Consider the following 20,966-nt stretch of genomic DNA (forward strand, 5'->3'; position numbering starts at 1 on the left):
ATAGGCCTGCTGTATAGCTCTGATTGGCAATGGCACACCGGTCTGTGTCGACTCCGATCCTAGACAAGACATATGTATAATTTACTGCAGTGTCTATTAACTGTCCAAACGCACGGCTGCGTTTCCACTCTTTATTTCTATAGAAGTTTCACAAATGGCTTACTCTACGTCATTCCCAAACATTCTACGAATTGAATAACATTTTTAAATGACCATATCTATTTTCTTGCTTGTCAGATGTTTTTTATAGGCTTCATATTCTTCCTGGGGGTGTATATTGAGCTGATTTTTATAAGATTTCATGTTGCTAAAACGCTGTCAGTTCCACTTTAAAACTCAGGCCATAACCCTCATTAGAGGTTCATTTGCATTTGAGAGGGGTTACATTTTCTTAGGCCCATCTGTCAGCTGTATTTTTTTAAATTTTACCCTTATTTTACCAGGTTAGTTGACTTAGAACACATTCTCTCATTTACAGCAACTACCTGGGGAATAGTTACAGGAGAGAGGAGGGGGGATGAATGAGCCAATTGTAAACTGGGGATGATCTGTATACCAAAACAAGTGGCGGGATGGCCATTTGGTTGTTTTTTTGAATCCCAGAATGAAGCTTCAATTTAATAATATTATAATAACTGATTGCATTTATATAGAGGAGAGGTGAGGTGTGATACTATGTGACAATTAGGACCGAAGGGGTAATTAGGTGGCAATGATGGAAATGGGGCTAAATTGGGAATTTAGCCAGGACACGGGGGTTAACACTTTACGATAAACACTCTTACTCTTGTATATATGCATTCACATTGATCCCCGCATTATGTAACTGTAATGTTGAAACCGGTCCATTTAGCAAAACTGTTTGGCCAAAGATTTATCAAATCAAGCTGAGGTTTTTGGGATCGAAAGGGAAAATGGCTCTTAATGCTTAGTAGTCTGCTCTGAACCGTGGGTTGCTTTTCCGTCTCTGGAAACTATTATGTTATGGTTTTATAATTCTCTCTTCTCTCTCTCACTCCCCTTAACTTAATGTGGGCTATGAAGGATGTGGGGGGAGGGGGACTGGTGTTGATGGGCATCCAGGAGATATCCTTGTATGGGAACAGTCTGCTAAATTGGATCTTCCCAGAATGTGGATGTCTGGCTCCCATACCAGGACTCCCAAGGAGTGCCAGCTAAGCAGAACTTTCTGGTTTAAGGTCATAATCAATTTAGTTTAATGTAATCCTAGGGACATGCTAATCCTGTGTTTTTTATAAAACCTCTCAAATATCTGTCTACTTGTAATTTTTAGAACCCTTACACAGACTCAAACTTGGCTCAATCGGTCTACACTAAAGATCTCATTGAAAAGACCAACATAAATATCTACTGTATCTATAGCAGGCTACAATTGAAGTACAAAAAGATCATGTGCAAAACATTGTTTTTTATTAGTTTGCACAAAATAAAATTCCAAGTTAAATTGCTTTTATTGACATAGCATATTAATGCTATCATATTATTATTATTTTTTTTTTTAAACATGTTAACACTTGCACATCTCACATCTAGCCTTCATTGTAAGGTAGTTCTATTTCCAGGTGCGTATCTTCCGGATCTATAACCAGAGGGGTCTTGAATGGAACCTTGAGAGACGATGCTGCCACACGCCTCCATGCAACTAGCTAGGACTTTGCCCATGGTGCGGATATCCTCGCTATTCAAATCAGGAAGGCACAGGATATATACCAAGTCCCTGGGATTTGGGCTTTCAGAGGAGGACAGATTTAACAGATATAAAATGTATATCCCATTGCTAATTCCTCACAGCTGTACTGATGTATCTCTGAGGCACCATCTTGCTGACCCGGGCATAGCTACAAAGCAGCAGCCTTCCTATTCTGACTCCTGAGAACCGTGCACAGTTCGAAAAGCATGATCTCATATCATGGCATAAGTCTGTTAACCAGGGGTGTATTCAGTGAAAGGTTCAGAACCTTGCAGAACTGGGATAGCTATAGTTAAGGTTTTTTTTTTAATTGGGAGAACAAATATTTACTTTGGAGGTGACTACTACTATTTGACCACCGATCTCAGAAAGTAACTACTTTTTTAATACATATATAAGAAAGGAACTACTTAAAAAAACATTTGAAACAGATCTCAGGAAGTGACAACATTTCAGAAACTGTTGGATTGGCTGTGTTCAACTAATGCCAGGGCAAACTGTCCAAACAGATCCTCAAGGAAGGTGGATCCTTTTAAATATGCTATTGGACCAAAAACAGATTTAGCTAATTCATCTATATGGTCCAAATAATGATGATCCACAATTCTTAGAAAATATCTATATAATAATCTATTGAGCTCACAAGCAACAAATTACTCAATTATTATGGTGGAAGATTATAATACGGTTTTAAGTACCACAATGGACAGTAAAGGAAATCACACTGAAACCTATCACCGTCATACAATTAGGGAAATTACAAATATCATGGACACATTAGAACTAGTGCCTTCGGAAAGTATTCAGACCCCTTAACTTTTTCCACATATTGTTAGGTTGCAGCCTTATTCTAAAATTGATTTAAAAAGATGTTTTTGTAAGGTCAGGCACAGCAATTTTCAAGTCTCTCCAGAGATGTTCAAGTCTGGGCTCTGGCTGGACTTGCTGAGGATTTTAAAATTTTATTTAACCCATTTTAGGACAAGGCAGTAACTTAACAAAATGTGGAAAGAGTGAAGGGGTCTGAAAACTATCCGAAGGCAATGTATGGAGGCTTAAAAATCCTGACCTAGTGAGATATACAATACCAGTCATAAGTTTGGACACACCTACGCATTCAATGGTTTTTCTTTATTTTTACTATTTTCTACATTGTAGAATAGTGGTGAAGACATCAAAACTATGAAATAACACATATGTAATCATGTAGTAACCAAAAAAGTTTTAAACAAATCAAAATATATTTTGTATTTGAGATTCTTCAAAGTAGCCACCCTTTGCCTTTGATAGCTTTGCACACTCTTGGCATTCTGTCAACCAGCTTCACCTGGAACGCTTTTCCAACAGTCTTGAATGAGTTCCCACATATACTGAGCACTTGTTGGCTACTTATCCTTCACTATGCAGTCCAACTCATCCCAAACCATGTCAATTGGGTTGAAGTCAGGTGATTGTGGAGGCCAGGTCATCTGATGCAGAACGCCATCACTCTCCTTCTTGGTCAAATAGCCCGTACACAGCCTGGAGGTGTTCTGGGTCATTGTCCTGTTGAAAAACAAATGATAGTCCCACTAAACGCAAACCAGATGGGATGGCGTATCACTGCAGAATCCTGTGGTAGCCATGCTGGTTAAGTGTGCCTTGAATTCTAAATAAATCAGACAGTGTCACCAGCAAAGAACCTCCACACAATCACACCCCCTCCTCCGTGCTTAACGGTGGGAACCACACATGCAGAGTTAATCTGTTTACCTACTGTGTCTCACAAAGACATGGCGGTTGGAACAAAAAAATCTCAAATTTGGACTCATCAGACCAAAGGACAGATTTCCACCGGTCTAATGTCCATTGCTCGTGTTTCTTGGCCCAAGCATATCTCTTCTTATTATTGGTGTCCCTTAGCAGTGGTTTCTTTGCAGAAATTTGAATGTGAACACCTGATTTATATGAATTCACCCTACTTGTTTCTAAACCTTGTAAATTATTGCATTTGTTTTAGCATCTACTGTATACAGTTTAAGCGTTTGCATTTTATGTACGATTACACATTTTCCATGCTTACACATTACTGCTCTTCCATTTAATTCAATCACTAAAACTTTTTATCAATGTCGTTGATGTACACATTCAGTGTTTATATGATTTGCTGGTCTACAATTTTATCCCTGATGTCCTTACACAGCTCTCTTGTCTTTGTGGAGAGGTTGGAGTCTGCTCTTCCACTAACCTCATTGCAACTCCCCTCCAAGTCTCCGACCACTACCTTGTATCCTTCTCCCTCTCGCTCTCATCCAACACTTCCCACACTGCCCCTACTCGGATGGTATCGCGCCGTCCCAACCTTCGCTCTCTCTCCCCCGCTACTCTCTCCTCTTCCATCCTATCATCTCTTCCCTCTGCTCAAACCTTCTCCAACCTATCTCCTGATTCTGCCTCCTCAACCCTCCTCTCCTCCCTTTCTGCATCCTTTGACTCTCTATGTCCCCTATCCTCCAGGCCGGCTCGGTCCTCCCCTCCCGCTCCGTGGCTCAACGACTCATTGCGAGCTCACAGAACAGGGCTCCGGGCAGCCGAGCGGAAATGGAGGAAAACTCGCCTCCCTGCGGACCTGACATCCTTTCACTCCTCCTCTCTACATTTTCCTCTTCTCTCTCTGCTGCTAAAGCCACTTTCTACCACTCTAAATTCCAAGCATCTGCCTCTAACCCTAGGAAGCTCTTTGCAACCTTCTCCTCCCTCCTGAATCCTCCTCCCCTCCCCCTCCTCCCTCTCTGCAGATGACTTCGTCAACCATTTTGAAAAGAAGGTCGACGACATCCGATCCTCGTTTGCTAAGTCAAACGACACCGCTGGTTCTGCTCACACTGCCCTACCCTGTGCTCTGACCTCTTTCTCCCCCTCTCTCCAGATGAAATCTCGCGTCTTGTGACGGCCGGCCGCCCAACAAACTGCCCGCTTGACCCTATCCCCTCCTCTCTTCTCCAGACCATTTCCGGAGACCTTCTCCCTTACCTCACCTCGCTCATCAACTCATCCCTGACCGCTGGCTACGTCCCTTCCGTCTTCAAGAGAGCGAGAGTTGCACCCTTCTGAAAAAACCTACACTCGATCCCTCCGATGTCAACAACTACAGACCAGTATCCCTTCTTTCTTTTCTCTCCAAAACTCTTGAACGTGCCGTCCTTGGCCAGCTCTCCCGCTATCTCTCTCAGAATGACCTTCTTGATCCAAATCAGTCAGGTTTCAAGACTAGTCATTCAACTGAGACTGCTCTTCTCTGTATCACGGAGGCGCTCCGCACTGCTAAAGCTAACTCTCTCTCCTCTGCTCTCATCCTTCTAGACCTATCGGCTGCCTTCGATACTGTGAACCATCAGATCCTCCTCTCCACCCTCTCCGAGTTGGGCATCTCCGGCGCGGCCCACGCTTGGATTGCGTCCTACCTGACAGGTCGCTCCTACCAGGTGGCGTGGCGAGAATCCGTCTCCACACCACGTGCTCTCACCACTGGTGTCCCCCAGGGCTCTGTTCTAGGCCCTCTCCTATTCTCGCTATACACCAAGTCACTTGGCTCTGTCATAACCTCACATGGTCTCTCCTATCATTGCTATGCAGACGACACACAATTAATCTTCTCCTTTCCCCCTTCTGATGATCAGGTGGCGAATCGCATCTCTGCATGTCTGGCAGACATATCAGTGTGGATGACGGATCACCACCTCAAGCTGAACCTCGGCAAGACGGAGCTGCTCTTCCTCCCGGGGAAGGACTGCCCGTTCCATGATCTCGCCATCACGGTTGACAACTCCATTGTGTCCTCCTCCCAGAGCGCTAAGAACCTTGGCGTGATCCTGGACAACACCCTGTCGTTCTCAACTAACATCAAGGCGGTGGCCCGTTCCTGTAGGTTCATGCTCTACAACATCCGCAGAGTACGACCCTGCCTCACACAGGAAGCGGCGCAGGTCCTAATCCAGGCACTCGTCATCTCCCGTCTGGATTACTGCAACTCGCTGTTGGCTGGGCTCCTGCCTGTGCCATTAAACCCCTACAACTCATCCAGAACGCCGCAGCCCGTCTGGTGTTCAACCTTCCCAAGTTCTCTCCACGTCACCCCGCTCCTCCGCTCTCTCCACTGGCTTCCAGTTGAAGCTCGCATCCGCTACAAGACCATGGTGCTTGCCTACGGAGCTGTGAGGGGAACGGCACCTCAGTACCTCCAGGCTCTGATCAGGCCCTACACCCAAACAAGGGCACTGCGTTCATCCACCTCTGGCCTGCTCGCCTCCCTACCACTGAGGAAGTACAGTTCCCGCTCAGCCCAGTCAAAACTGTTCGCTGCTCTGGCCCCCCAATGGTGGAACAAACTCCCTCACGACGCCAGGACAGCGGAGTCAATCACCACCTTCCGGAGACACCTGAAACCCCACCTCTTTAAGGAATACCTAGGATAGGATAAAGTAATCCCTCTCACCCCCCTCTTAAAAGATTTAGATGCACTACTGTTCCACTGGATGTCATAAGGTGAATGCACCAATTTGTAAGTCGCTCTGGATAAGAGCGTCTGCTAAATGACTTAAATGTAAATGTGTAAATGAGTCTGTTTGATTGAGTGTATGGACAGGTGTCTTTTATACAGGTAACGAGTTCAAACAGGTGCAGTTAATACAGGTGGATGTATTGAAGCAACATCTCAAGACATCATTCAGGAAGTTAAAGCTTGGTGGCAAATGGGTCTTCCCAAATGGACAATGACTCCAAGCATATTTCCAAAGTTGTGGCAAAATGGCTTAAGGACAACAAATTAAGGAAAACCAATTCCAACTGGCTCAATTGACCCTCATTCAGCCCCCTAAAATCACTTGTTTTCATGTGGAAAATAGACAATTGAATTGTTAGCCTTCTCCATGTCTACATCTGATTCCGCGAACATTCCTAGTTCTCTCTTATTACCTCTTTGTCTCATAAGGTTAACGGTTGACATTTGATATGCAGGGGTTTAGTTGTGGCAGGGATTCAGACTTTCCCCAGGTTGGAGAACCCACAATCTGCTGAGTTTAAAACCATCATGTTTCCAGCTCCTACCGAGAACTCCCATGCAGCCACCAGCAGCCAGTTGAATCGGCTTAATGCAGGTTAGAGCTAAACAAGTTAGCTAAAAGTCCGTTTTCAATCAAGAAGCACATTATGACATTTACCATTCCCTTACCATGGATTGGAAATATGTTACGTTTGTCTTTTATTGTTACAAGCAAGCAAGGCTTTGATATTTGGCAAAAAATAAATAAACATATGGTACCGCTTAACTGAAGCATTATTGCTTCCTTTTTCATCTGCAAAGTGATAGCATTTTAGCCTTTGGGCTAGTCATGTTGCTGTATATAAGATGGTTCACATGGCCTCATGGACTTGTTTCCCGGGGCCATGTTAGCAGCTTATGTAAAATATATGTAACCACAGATATGAGCCGTGGCTCTCGGGCTTCATAGAAAGCCTTTATTGATACCAGTGCACCTTCATTACTTTGGATAGCCCGAGGATACGCATGCCTTGGTCCATGCCTGAACATATTACAGGATAGGAAAGGGACTGATTGCCGGCTTACAGAAAAATTGGGCCATTGTCTCCTGTGACTGGTATAGAATAATCAATCTACTGTCTGTCCTATCTACTGTCAGTTTGTCTATTCTTCTGTCTTTACTTCTGTCTGTCCATCCATCCACTACAGCAGGTTTCCCCAACTGTGAATTTGGCCCGCAGGTGATTTTATTTGGCCCCCTAAATTTTCTGGGCCAAAAAAATTATAGCTTTTTTGGGGGGGTGAAACCTATGATCTCTTATTGATGTCACTTTTTAGATCCACTTCAATCAGTGTAGATTAAGGGGAGGAGACAGGTTAAACAAGGATTTTTAAGCCTGGAAACAATTGAGACATGGATTTTGAATGTGTGCCATTCAGAGGGTGAATGCGCAAGACAAAGTATTTAAGTGCCTTTGAACGGGTATGGTAGTAGCTGCCAGGTACACCGGTTTGTGTCAAGAACTGCAACGCTACTCTGGTTTTCACGCTCAACAGATTCCTGTGTGTATCAAGAATGGTGCATCACCCAAAGGACATCTAGCTAACTTGACACAACTATGGGAAGCATTGGAATCAAAATGGGCGAGCATTCCTGTCCCAGTGCCCAGCTGTAGAATGCTTTCGACACCTTGTAGAGTCCATGCCCCGAACAAATTGAAGCTGTTCTGAGGCCTAAGCGGTGGTGTAGCTCAGTATTAGGAAGTTGTGCCTAATGTTTGGTATACTTATTATATGTGATTGTATACAAATTCAAGCAAGGTTTGAAATTATTTTGTTTTAGTCTAATATTATATCGGTTTGGGCTTCTTGCGGTCAATTTGCAGTCCACAAATTATTTGTAACTATTTTCCGTCCCCCTGACCATCCCCTCAAGAAAAAAATCAGCCCTCGGCTGATTCTAGTTGATAATCCCTGCACTATAGCCTCTCTGCCAAGCTATCCATCATCTTCTGTTCATATTTCTCTGTCAATCAATTTATCCATCCATCCTTGTGTATTTTGCAGGGAGCTAAAGACGCAGCTAGAGAAGGAGGACACCAAGAGAGAGCTGCTAGGCACTGGGACCAGCCTGACAGAGTCCCACTGTATCCGCTGCTTGCAGCCCTTCAAGTTCCTTGTCAACAGCAAGCTCCAGTGTCTGGACTGCCAGGTGTACGCCTGCAAAGCCTGCAGCCGCTACAACAAGAAGGAGCGCGGATGGGTATGCGACCCCTGCCACATGTCCAGGTGAGCTGGAGAAACATACTAATACTAACATCTCGGTATAACAACCTTCACGCTAAAATATGCTGACATGCTAGGGCCTGAAGCATCTACAACAAAAAAGTATGTCAGCTGGGTGTGCGACTCCTGCCATATGACCAGGTGAACTGAACAAACATGCTAAGGTTAGGACATTAGCACAACAACTGTAATGCTAATATATAGTGCCTTCAGAAAGTATCCACATCCCTTGACTTTTTCCACATGTTGTTGTGTTACAGTCTGAATTTAAAATGGATTGTTTGTAGCATTTTCTTGAAATGAATTAAAAATTAAAAGCTGAAAATTAAAAGCACTTATTCCACCCCTTTGAAATGGCAAACCTAAATAAGTTCAGGAGTTCAAATTTGTTTAACAAGTCACATAATAATGTGTATGGACTAACTCTGTGTAATAGTGTTTACCATGATTTTTGAATAACTACCTCATCTTTGTGTCCCACATACACAACTATATGTAAGTTCCCAGTGAATTTCGAACACAGATTCAACTACAAAGACCAGGGAGGTTTTCCAATTCCTCGCAAAGAGGGGCACCTATTGGTAAGATGGGTGAAAATAAAAAAGCAGACATGAAATATCCCTTTGAGCATGGTGGAGTTATTAATTACACATTGGATGGCGTATCAATACACCCAGTCACTACAAAGATTCAGACGTCCTTCCTAACTCAGTTGCCGGAGAGGAAGGAAACCACTCAGGGATTTCATCATGAGGCCAATGGTGACTTTAAAACAGTTACGGAGTTGAATAGCTGTGAAGGGAGAAAACTGATGATGGATCAACAACATTGTGGTTACTCCCCAAAACTAACCTAAATGGCAGTGTGAAAAGAAGAAAGTCTGTACAGAATAAAAAATATTCCAAAACATGCATCCTGTTTGCAATAAGGCACTAAAGTAAAAACATCATGCTTGTGGCAAATCCAACACAACACATCAATGAGTACCACACTTCATAATTTCAAGCATGGTGGTGACTGCACCATGTTATACAGTTGAAGTTGGAAGTCTACAAACACCTTAGCCAAGTACTTTTAAAATCAGTTTTTCACAATTCCTGACATTTAATCCTAGTAACAATTCCCTGTCTTAGGTCAGTTAGGATCACCACTTTATTTTAAGACTGTGAAATGTCAGAATAATAGGAGAGAATTATTTTTTTCAGCTTGTATTTCTTTCATCACTTTCCCAGTGGGTCACAAGTTTACATACATTCAATTAGTATTTGGTAGCATTGCCTTTAAATTGTTTAACTTGGGTCAAGCCTTTTGTGTAGCCTTCCACAAGCTTCCCACAATAAGTTGTGTGAATTTTGGCCCATTCCTCCTGACAGAGCTGGTGTAACTGAGTCACGTTTATAGGCCTCCTTACTCGCACACATCAAAATATCTACATAACTTTACTTCCTCATGATGCCATCTATTTTTTGTGAAGTGCACCAGTCCCTCCTGCAGCAAAGCACCCTCACAACATGACGCTGCCACCCCCGTGCTTCACGGGTTTGGATGGTGTTCTTCGGCTTGCAAGCCTCCCCTTTTTCCTCCAAACATAACGATGGTCATTATGGCCAAACAGTTCTATTTTTGTTTCATCAGACCAGAGGACATTTCTCCAAAAAGTATGATCTTTGTCCCCATGTGCAGTTGCAAACCGTAGTCTGGCTTTTTTATGGTTTTGGAGCAGTGGCTTCTTTCTTGCTGAGCGGCCTTTCAGGTTATGTCGATATAGGACTCGTTTTACCTTCGATATAGGACTCGTTTTACTGTGGATATAGATACTTTTGTACCTGTTTCCTCCAGCATCTTCACAAGGTCCATTGCTGTTGTTCTGGGATTGATTTGCACTTTTCGCACCAATGTATGTTCATCTTTAGGAGACAGAACGTGTCTCCTTCCTGAGCGGTATGACGGCTGCGAGATCCCATGTTGTTTATACTTGCGTACTATTGTTTGTACAGATGACCGTGGTACCTACAGGCATTTGGAAATTGCTCCCAAGGATGAACCAGACCTGTGGAGGTCTACAATTTTAAGCTAGTTTTAATGACTCCAACCTGAGTGTATGTAAACTTCCGACTTCAACTGTATGTATGCTTGAAATTTGCAAGGACTAAACAAAATTTAAAGATATCAACAGAATAGAGCTAAGCACAGGCAAAATCCTAAAGGAAAACCTGGTTCAGTCTACTTGCCAACAGACACTAGTTCCCATAGTAATTTGTTTTGGATCCATAACTAAATCAACATCTGCATTTTGAAAGAGTATTTGTATTAATGAAATCATAACGGTGCTGATGAAGAAATACAGTACTGTACAGTATATGCTTTTATATTTGGATTATAAAGCATTTTGAAAATATAAGCCACCTGCATTTGTTTATTAGGCTACTGTGCAGTCTGACAAGTAAACATGGGAAAGTGCCTAATTCCTTTCATAAGGGAGAGCAGGCCTTGTCCAGACTTTCTTGGTGACCTCAAGTACCTTAAATAATGGCTGTACTAGAGAATGCGGGAGACCGGGGTTCAATTCCCTGACTGGGAGTAAGGAGTAGGCTCTCCTTGTAAATAAGAATTTGTTCTTAACCTCTTTAGAGGTCTTTAGAGGTTAACCTCTAATTCCATATGTGTTATTTCATAGTTGTGATGTCTTCACTATTATTCTACAATAGAAAATAGAAAAATAAATACAAATCCTGGAATGAGTAGGTGTGTCCACACTTTTGATTGGTACTTGCTTAATTAATTTGATTAATATTATGGGGTTTCTATTCCAAGAAAAAATTGGAATGGTTTCCGTTAGGATGGAACGAAAAATATGGCGTTGGACAACGTGATGGTCGGCAGTACAGTACTGGGCTAATTAGCTAAAGAATCCCCATGTCTTGCAGGCAGGGCACGTGGGAGACTGGGCTTCAATTCCCAGATGGGGAGGAAGGAATAGGTTGTCCTTGAAAATAAGAATTTGTTCTTAACCTCTCTGGGATATGTGGGACGCTAGCGTCCCACTTGGCCAAAAGCCAGGGAAAATGCAGAGCGCCGAATTCAAATAAATTACGATAAAAATCTAACTTTCATTAAATCACACAAGCAATATAGCAAATTAAAGCTACACTTGTTGTGAATCCAGCCAACATGTCAGATTTCAAAAAGGCTTTTCGGCGAAAGCAAACAATGCTATTATCTGAGGATAGCACCTCCGTAAACAAAGAGAGAAACCATATTTCAACCCGGCGGGATGATTGGTGTTCAATACAGGAAGAAAACAAACTGTAGCTACCTTTCTGGTCACGCGCCTCTATCTAACAGTACGCTTCAAGTGACTCTCGTTCAAGATGGCCGTACTTCTTCATTACACAAAGGAATAACCTCAACCAATTTCTAAAGACTGTTGACATCCAGTGGGAGCGATAGGAACTGCAAGAAGGTCCCTTAGAAATCTGGATTCCCAATGAAAACTATTGAAAAGAGTGACCTCAAAAAAAAGAAGAAATTCTGAATGGTTTTTCCTCGGGGTTACGCCTGCTAAATAAGTTCTGTTATACTCACAGACATGATTCAAACAGCTTTAGAAACTTCAGTGTCTTCTATTCAAATCGACTAATAATATGCATATCTTATCTTCTGGGGATGAGTAGCAGGCCGTTGAATTTGGGCATGCATTTCATCCGGACGTGAAAATACTGCCCCCTGTCACAAAGAAGTTAACTGACTTGCCTTGTTAAATAAAGGTTACACTAAGAGCATAACATTTCTGCACCCTATTCTAGTCTAACCAACCTTATTCACCCAAACAGTGATTAAGTGAAAATAAAAATCTCATTGATTTCTCAAGACCAGTCCCCATGCTTGTTTCAGAGCAGAGCGAAACAGTGCTAAAATAGATTTATGCTATTGCTTCAAATCCTATTGCTTCTAGCTTCATTATGCTATTTAATTAAATAAATAAGGCCTACAGCACATTACTCAACACTATTGAGTATCATGTCGCCAATGGTAGGCCTACAGTATATCGAAAAATATGACGTGACACTCCGCCAATAATTACATATAGAGGATTGGAAGATTCTAAATTAAAAACAAATGGGTCTCCCTGTTGCGGCTGGCACGGGTATCGAACCTGCATCTGTAGTAACACAGCTTGCATTGCTATGCAGTGTCTTAGACTGTTGCGCCACTCAAGCGCTGTACAACATGACCGGTTGGGAGTGGTCTACAGTACTACAGTAAGAGCAAAATAATCCTAACAAAATAAAATAATAAAAACCTTTGTGTAACAACAGGTTTAGTAAGTAATGCTGAAGTCGTGCAGAATTATCAGTTTCTATTTAGGTTTATGTCACCCATTCATTGTCAGTTAGAGACACAGTAGGACCCAAAAGCATTATCAGTGCTCTAACTCCCCCTTGTGCTGTTCTGGAGCAATGAAGTGGTGACGCAGGGTACCGTACTAAACCACAAATTACCTCTAAGTCCTGCGGCGTAAGCTCGCAACTTTTAAAGGAGGAACCACTGTATTTTTCATATAAAGTTCCTCTCCCAATTCCTACTCAAGGTCTGAGGGCATCCATCCATCCATCCCTCTGACAAATCTTCCACACACCTGGTCTGATGCATTTTGCAAACTCGCATACTGTATATCTAACATACTGTGTGTGATCCAAGTACTGAAATGCTTACCCTACTCACTTGGGAGAGTGGGGTAAGTTCAGCCTAAGGGTTTGTTGACACACCCCTTGTTTCTAGGAAACTATACACAAAATTAATAATGTGAACAAATATTTAGGAAGAGGTCATAATTTCATGCATTTTGTGAAGGAAAAAATCACATGGGGAAAAAGTGGTAAACAAGTTAGGTCCACTGATTTCCACCATCAAATGAATTATTTGGGGTACAGGTTTCATGATTCTTGTATGTGAACCAAAGTAAATACTGTAGTTTTGTAAACTGTTCTATACATCAGTTGGTGTATCTATAAGCTTCAATATGAAGTCCTAAACATAACATGAAAGTGCATCTTTGTAGCTTTTTAGGCTAATATAGTAAAAAAAGCTTTGCTGTGGGGCAAGTTGAGCCAATGCTTGAGCCAATGGAAAGTTGAGCAAATTGAAGTGTTTTCTTCCCAGGTTTAAATGCAAGGCATTATCACTGGGATACGAGGTAACACCATGGCCTGGCCTATGTTAAAAGTGTTAAAACAGTACAAGTGTTTGTTAGGTGTTAAGCCTATAATAAGTTTTAAACCTGTGTTAAAAGATGCTTAAAATGACTAAAATACAAAGTGATTCTGATTGTGTTCAATTGTGTTTGGGAAATAAAGATAGACATGGGTTTTAAAAAGGTTGTGGTAATATTTGATTCAGTATATACATTTGTAGGTGTGCTCAACTTAGCCCATACCCAGGATAAAATATGTTTTAAAAACTATTAATGTAGATATCTTTGTTAGAAAGGATACTATATTTCCCTTGACATAGTGATGCGTTAATGTACAACAACAAAAAAGGCTCAACATATAGCAAGAACATACTCCTAGAATAGCTGCTTCACATTTAAACCTTGGAGCCATACAGTAACTTACAGTGTTTATCTATTAAATCTGTCAATGTCTGTCCCTGCTCTGTCCATCCATCTGTCTGTATAGCCAGTCATTATTGATGTCCTCTCTCTCTCTCTCTCTCTCTCTCCAGGGTCCTCAAGATTGGCACTTTGGAGTGGTACCATGAGAATGTGCGCTCCCGTTTCAAGCGCTTTGGCAGTGCCAAGGTGATGCGCTCGCTCTACAAGAGGTTGAGTGGCGATCTCAGCGCCTCCCAGAGTGACCTGAGAGGTGGGTACTATGGGTTCCATGCCCACACCTGAACAAGCCCTTAGGAGACCCCATCACCCCTGTATAAACTCGTAGGAAACCCCATAGCACACGGCAGCAGTGCTATAGAGCCCACTAGGTACAGTAGGGAGTTTATTGTTGCTCAAGATCTGCTGAAGCTTATTGTTCTAAATACACAATAAATGAAAAGCTTTATACAGTGGCTGGATGTTAATAACCTCTTGTCATGGTGGATGGAATGTATTTACTGTAGGCTGCATCTATGGTATAGAAAATATCACCCAGAATGATTACAATGTCAGGCCATGTCAGTATTGTGGTGTATGCATCACCATGTTAACTCTGGAATCGGAAATGATTTCAATCACTGGTCGTCATTTTTTGTAAACACAACTCATAAAATGATGGTGTTTATAACAGCCTATGCAGGCATTTTAAATGTCACCAAAGCACATTTTAAACCAATTCCCTTCTCAACTTACCATTTACACTCTATAAATCCAACATTTGCATGATATCTAACACGGGAGATTTTGTAATCTGTTAAAGTAACATTTTACCCATCTTTGCATAGTGCTTTTCGGGTGTGTGGAAGATTTACATGCAAACTTGACTGGAGTGATACACATGACTAATGTGTCCCACTCTGTGAATTCTGAATCATAGGAAATAAGTTTTTCTTTCTTTCTCTCTTTTCAGTCAGTAAGCCCTTCTCAGGGAGCTGCCTGCCAAATAGGACAGAGGGACTTAATCTTTTCCATCTTTTCTGTTTTTCTGGCTTCCTACAACTGTGTGTGGAGCCGTGTTAAGAGTACTGGAGCACAAAGGCCTGGATTCAGTCTAAATGTCATGCCATTTTATCCTCCACTGACCAACAATGTTAGAGAAACGTTGCCTCCGTTGGTCCCTATAAGACTCGGTCAGTTCCGGACGTTGCCTACGTTACCAGACTTATTGACATAGCAATGAAACGCTTTGTGTATGTTTGTCTGACATGTTTAAAGTTTAACGCAGTGACGATTGGGTTTAATCAAAGCAAAACTGACAGGTTATTTGCCTGATGTTAACTATACAATGGAGCTTACCTGCTAGCAACACCCAAGGCATCTTTAAAACGATGAGACCTATAATGTATTGGCCCTGACGAGTTTGTGACATTGCTTAAAGGAAAAGGAAATCATGCAAATATGAATTATAGGGAAAAGAGTTAAGTCACTATGGAGGATTGTGGGTAGGATGAGGAGGGAGCTGGTTGGCTGGATCCAGCAGTCTGTGTGATTGCATGATCACGTCTTGCTCTGTGTCTGAAATGTCATGTCTTTGGTTGATCCAATCCTGCAGAGTTCAATTGGCCAGATACAGGGCAAAAGAAAAAAAAAAGAGAACAGACACCGGTTTTGCTTTTTTGTTAAATTAGTAACACACATTTAGGCAAATGTACATGTACATGTACACATGTAAAGATATACACAGAAACACCCACACCTACAAATACATATACAAACAGATGCATACACAGTCTATACAGAGTCCACATGCAAGCACATACCAATGTGAACATATTGCTTCACACACACATGCTGCATACGCCAGAACAGTGTGCATGTGCACAAACACACAATCCTTTCTGACAGTGGTCCATGAGGCCCCCAAAGCTCAGAGGGTGTCATCCCCACACCACTGTCTTCTGGTGTACAGAGAGACTATTACAAAAACTTCTGTTGAGACTTTCCATTCTGTTGAGGAGCAAAACTAAATAAGGTTTCTTAACATTTACATTTACATTTAAGTCATTTAGCAGACGCTCTTATCCAGAGCGACTTACAAATTGGTGCATTCACCTTATGACATCCAGTGGAGCAGCCACTTTACAATAGTGCATCTAAATCATTTAAGGGGGGTGAGAAGGATTACTTTATCCTATCCTAGGTATTCCTTAAAGAGGTGGGGTTTCAGGTGTCTCCGGAAGGTGGTGATTGACTCCGCTGTCCTGGCGTCGTGAGGGAGTTTGTTCCACCATTGGGGGGCCAGAGCAGCGAACAGTTTTGACTGGGCTGAGCGGGAACTGTACTTCCTCAGTGGTAGGGAGGCGAGCAGGCCAGAGGTGGATGAACGCAGTGCCCTTGTTTGGGTGTAGGGCCTGATCAGAGCCTGGAGGTACTGAGGTGCCGTTCCCCTCACAGCTCCGTAGGCAAGCACCATGGTCTTGTAGCGGATGCGAGCTTCAACTGGAAGCCAGTGGAGAGAGCGGAGGAGCGGGGTGACGTGAGAGAACTTGGGAAGGTTGAACACCAGACGGGCTGCGGCGTTCTGGATGAGTTGTAGGGGTTTAATGGCACAGGCAGGGAGCCCAGCCAACAGCGAGTTGCAGTAATCCAGACGGGAGATGACAAGTGCCTGGATTAGGACCTGCGCCGAGTTGGGCCTAGAACAGAGCCCTGGGGGACACCAGTGGTGAGAGCACGTGGTGAGGAGACAGATTCTCGCCACGCCACCTGGTAGGAGCGACCTGTCAGGTAGGACGCAATCCAAGCGTGGGCCGCGCCGGAGATGCCCAACTCGGAGAGGGTGGAGAGGAGGATCTGATGGTTCACAGTATCGAAGGCAGCCGATAGGTCTAGAAGGATGAGAGCAGAGGAGAGAGAGTTAGCTTTAGCAGTGCGGAGCGCCTCCGTGATACAGAGAAGAGCAGTCTCAGTTGAATGACTAGTCTTGAAACCTGACTGATTTGGATCAAGAAGGTCATTCTGAGAGAGATAGCGGGAGAGCTGGCCAAGGACGGCACGTTCAAGGGTTTTGGAGAGAAAAGAAAGAAGGGATACTGGTCTGTAGTTGTTGACATCGGAGGGATCGAGTGTAGGTTTTTTCAGAAGGGGTGCAACTCTCGCTCTCTTGAAGACGGAAGGGACGTAGCCAGCGGTCAGGGATGAGTTGAAGAGAGGAGGGGATAGGGTCAAGCGGGCAGGTTGTTGGGCGGCCGGCCGTCACAAGACGCGAGATTTCATCTGGAGAGAGAGGGGAGAAAGAGGTCAGAGCACAGGGTAGGGCAGTGTGAGCAGAACCAGCGGTGTCGTTTGACTTAGCAAACGAGGATCGGATGTCGTCGACCTTCTTTTCAAAATTTTCCTCCATTTCCGCTCGGCTGCCCGGAGCCCTGTTCTGTGAGCTCGCAATGAGTCGTCGAGCCACGGAGCGGGAGGGGAGGACCGAGCCGGCCTGGAGGATAGGGGACATAGAGAGTCAAAGGATGCAGAAAGGGAGGAGAGGAGGGTTGAGGAGGCAGAATCAGGAGATAGGTTGGAGAAGGTTTGAGCAGAGGGAAGAGATGATAGGATGGAAGAGGAGAGAGTAGCGGGGGAGAGAGAGCGAAGGTTGGGACGGCGCGATACCATCCGAGTAGGGGCAGTGTGGGAAGTGTTGGATGAGAGCGAGAGGGAAAAGGATACAAGGTAGTGGTCGGAGACTTGGAGGGAGTTGCAATGAGGTTAGTGGAAGAACAGCATCTAGTAAAGATGAGGTCGGCGTATTGCCTGCCTTGTGAGTAGGGGGAAGGTGAGAGGGAGAGGTCAAAAGAGGAGAGGAGTGGAAAGAAGGAGGCAGAGAGGAATGAGTCAAAGGTAGACGTGGGGAGGTTAAAGTCGCCCAGAACTGTGAGAGGTGAGCCGTCCTCAGGAAAGGAGCTTATCAAGGTATCAAGCTCATTGATGAACTCTCCGAGGGAACCTGGGGGGCGATAAATGATAAGGATGTTAAGCTTGAAAGGGCTGGTAACTGTGACAGCATGGAATTCAAAGGAGGCGATAGACAGATGGGTAAGGGGAGAAAGAGAGAATGACCACTTGGGAGAGATGAGGATCCCGGTGCCACCACCCCGCTGACCAGAAGCTCTCGGGGTGAGCGAGAACACGTGGGCGGACGAAGAGAGAGCAGTAGGAGTAGCAGTGTTATCTGTGGTGATCCATGTTTCCGTCAGTGCCAAGAAGTCGAGGGACTGGAGGGAGGCATAGGCTGAGATGAACTCTGCCTTGTTGGCCGCAGATCGGCAGTTCCAGAGGCTACCGGAGACCTGGAACTCCACGTGGGTCGTGCGCGCTGGGACCACCAGATTAGGGTGGCCGCGGCCACGCGGTGTGGAGCGTTTGTATGGTCTGTGCAGAGAGGAGAGAACAGGGATAGACAGACACATAGTTGACAGGCTACAGAAGAGGCTACGCTAATGCAAAGGAGATTGGAATGACAAGTGGACTTTTGACTAAAATGATTAAAAATTATACAGTACTGCTGAAGTAGGCTAGCTGGCAGTGGCTGCGTTGTTGACTTTGTAGGCTAGCTGGCAGTGGCTGCGTTGTTGATTCGGGGGCTAGCTGGCTAGCTAGCAGTGTTGATTACGTTACGTTGCGTTAAAAGAACGACAATAGCTGGCTAGGTAACCTAGAAAATCGCTCTAGACTACACAATTATCTTTGATACAGAGACGGCTATGTAGCTAGCTATGTAGCTAGCTACGATCAAACAAATCAAACCGTTGTACTGTAATGAAATTAAATGAAAATGTGATACTACCTGTGGAGCGAGGCGGAATGCGACCGGGTTGTTGAGTTCTAATCGGTAGACGTTGGCTAGCTGTTGGCTAGCTAGCAGTGTCTCCTACGTTAAGGACGACAAATAGCTGGCTAGCTAACCTCGGTAAATTAAGATAATCACTCTAAAAACTACACACTCTAAACTACACAATTATCTTTGATACGAAGACAGCAAAGACAACTATGTAGCTAGCTAACACTACACTAATCAAGTCGTTCAGTTGAGGGTAATAGTTTCTACAGTGCTGCTATTCTTATTGACTAAAATGATTAAAAATGATACAGTACTGCTGAAGTAGGCTAGCTGGCAGTGGCTGCGTTGTTGACTTTGTAGGCTAGCTGGCAGTGGCTGCGTTGTTGATTCAGGGGCTAGCTGAATCAACAACGCACAGTACAAGTCTCATTCTTCACATATGAGCATACATTGAAATTTAGCAGCTAAAGCAACAGTGTATCTTTACATTTTATGTTATGTCATCAAGATTATCTCTGATTGTGCATTTATTTACAAAAGGACCATCATTACTGATGACGTCAGGGGCCTTTCTTTTGAATTGTTTAATTTTACCTCAGATAGTTAGTCTTTCTCCCTCTGTCTCTCCCTCCCAGAGCCTCGTGAAGATGACACACACAGCATGCCCGAAAGCCACAGTAAGTAGAGCTCTGTGTCTCTGCACAATTATCAAGTACAATGGCTTTGTCCAGTGTCATTCCATAGACACTCTACCAAGAACGGCTTGTCTCATATTTTACCCTAAAACCTATTAGGTAATGTTTAAAGTGGATGTATTTTTATCGTTTAGATAAGGGCAGTCTGACAGACATAGATATTAACCAGCTAGCCAGAGCACAATTTGGTTATGGCTTAGGAAATCTGATTAAGGTAAAATATTAAATACAACTTCATTTACATTTATTTGATTGAAAAAGACCGCGGCTCTAGGCAGAGCCTACTCAATTGTCATACTTGAGTAAAAGTAAAGATACCTTAATAGAAAATCACTCAATAAAAAGTGAAAGTCACCCAGTAAAATATTACTTGAGTTTTAGTCTAAAAGTATTTGGTTTTAAATGTACTTAAGTATGAAAAGTAAATTGAACATTTTAAAATGTACTTAATTATCAAAAGTAAAATTATTTTTTATTGACAGATAGCAAGGGGGACGCGCCAACACTAAGACATCATTTACAAACGAAGCATTTGTGTTTAGTGAGTCCTCCAGATCAGAGGCAGTAGGGATGACCAGGGATGTTATCTTGATTAATGTGTGAATTGGATCATTTTCCTGTCGAAATGTAGCGAGTACTTTTGGGTGTCATGGAAAATGTAATGTAGTAAAAAGTAAAATATTTTCTTTAGGAATGAAGTGAAGTAAAAGTTAACATTGACAAGAATTTACAGTTGAAGTCGGAAGTTTACATTACCTTAGCCAAATACATTTAAACTCAGTTTCACAAATCCTGACATTTAATCCAAGTAAACATTCCCTGTTTTAGGTGAGTTAGGATCACCACTTTATTTTAAGAATGTGAAATGTCAGAATAATAGAAGAGAGAATGATTCAGCTTCTATTTATTTCATCACATTCCCAGTGGGTCAGAAGTGTACATACACTCAATTAGTATTTGGTAGCATTTCCTTTAAATGGTTTAACTTGGGTCAAAGGTTTTGTGTAGCCTTCCACAAGCTTCCCACAATAAGTTGGGTGCATTTTGGCCCATTCCTCCTGACAGAGCTGGTGTACCTGAGTCAGGTTTGTAGGCCTCCTTGCTCGCACACGCTTGTTCAGTTCTGCCCACAAATTTTCTATGGGATTGAGATGGCCACTCCAATAGCTTGACTTTGTTGTCCTTAAGCCATTTTGCTACAACTTTGGAAGTATGCTTGGAGTCATTGTTCATTTGGAAGATCTACTTGCGACCAAGCTTTAACTTCCTAACTGATGTCTTAAGATGTTATTTCAATATATCCACATAATTTTCTTACCTCATGATGCCAT

General features: G+C 43.1%; 1 protein-coding gene across 3 annotated transcripts in view; it reads left to right on the top strand.

Annotated features, from left to right (window-relative positions):
• Positions 1-20,966, top strand: part of LOC115130201 (melanophilin-like) — a 124,214-nt gene that overhangs the window by 28,914 nt on the left and 74,334 nt on the right. For all 3 annotated transcript variants that reach the window (XM_029661136.2, XM_029661216.2, XM_029661306.2), the window contains exons 3-5: positions 8,298-8,519; positions 14,244-14,383; positions 19,576-19,617. In XM_029661136.2, coding sequence (XP_029516996.1) covers positions 8,298-8,519; positions 14,244-14,383; positions 19,576-19,617 — 404 coding nt within the window. The remainder of the gene's footprint in view (positions 1-8,297; positions 8,520-14,243; positions 14,384-19,575; positions 19,618-20,966) is intronic.

This window comes from Oncorhynchus nerka, linkage group LG1 (genome assembly GCF_034236695.1).
Source record: "Oncorhynchus nerka isolate Pitt River linkage group LG1, Oner_Uvic_2.0, whole genome shotgun sequence".
Classification (NCBI taxonomy): Eukaryota; Metazoa; Chordata; class Actinopteri; order Salmoniformes; family Salmonidae; genus Oncorhynchus; species Oncorhynchus nerka.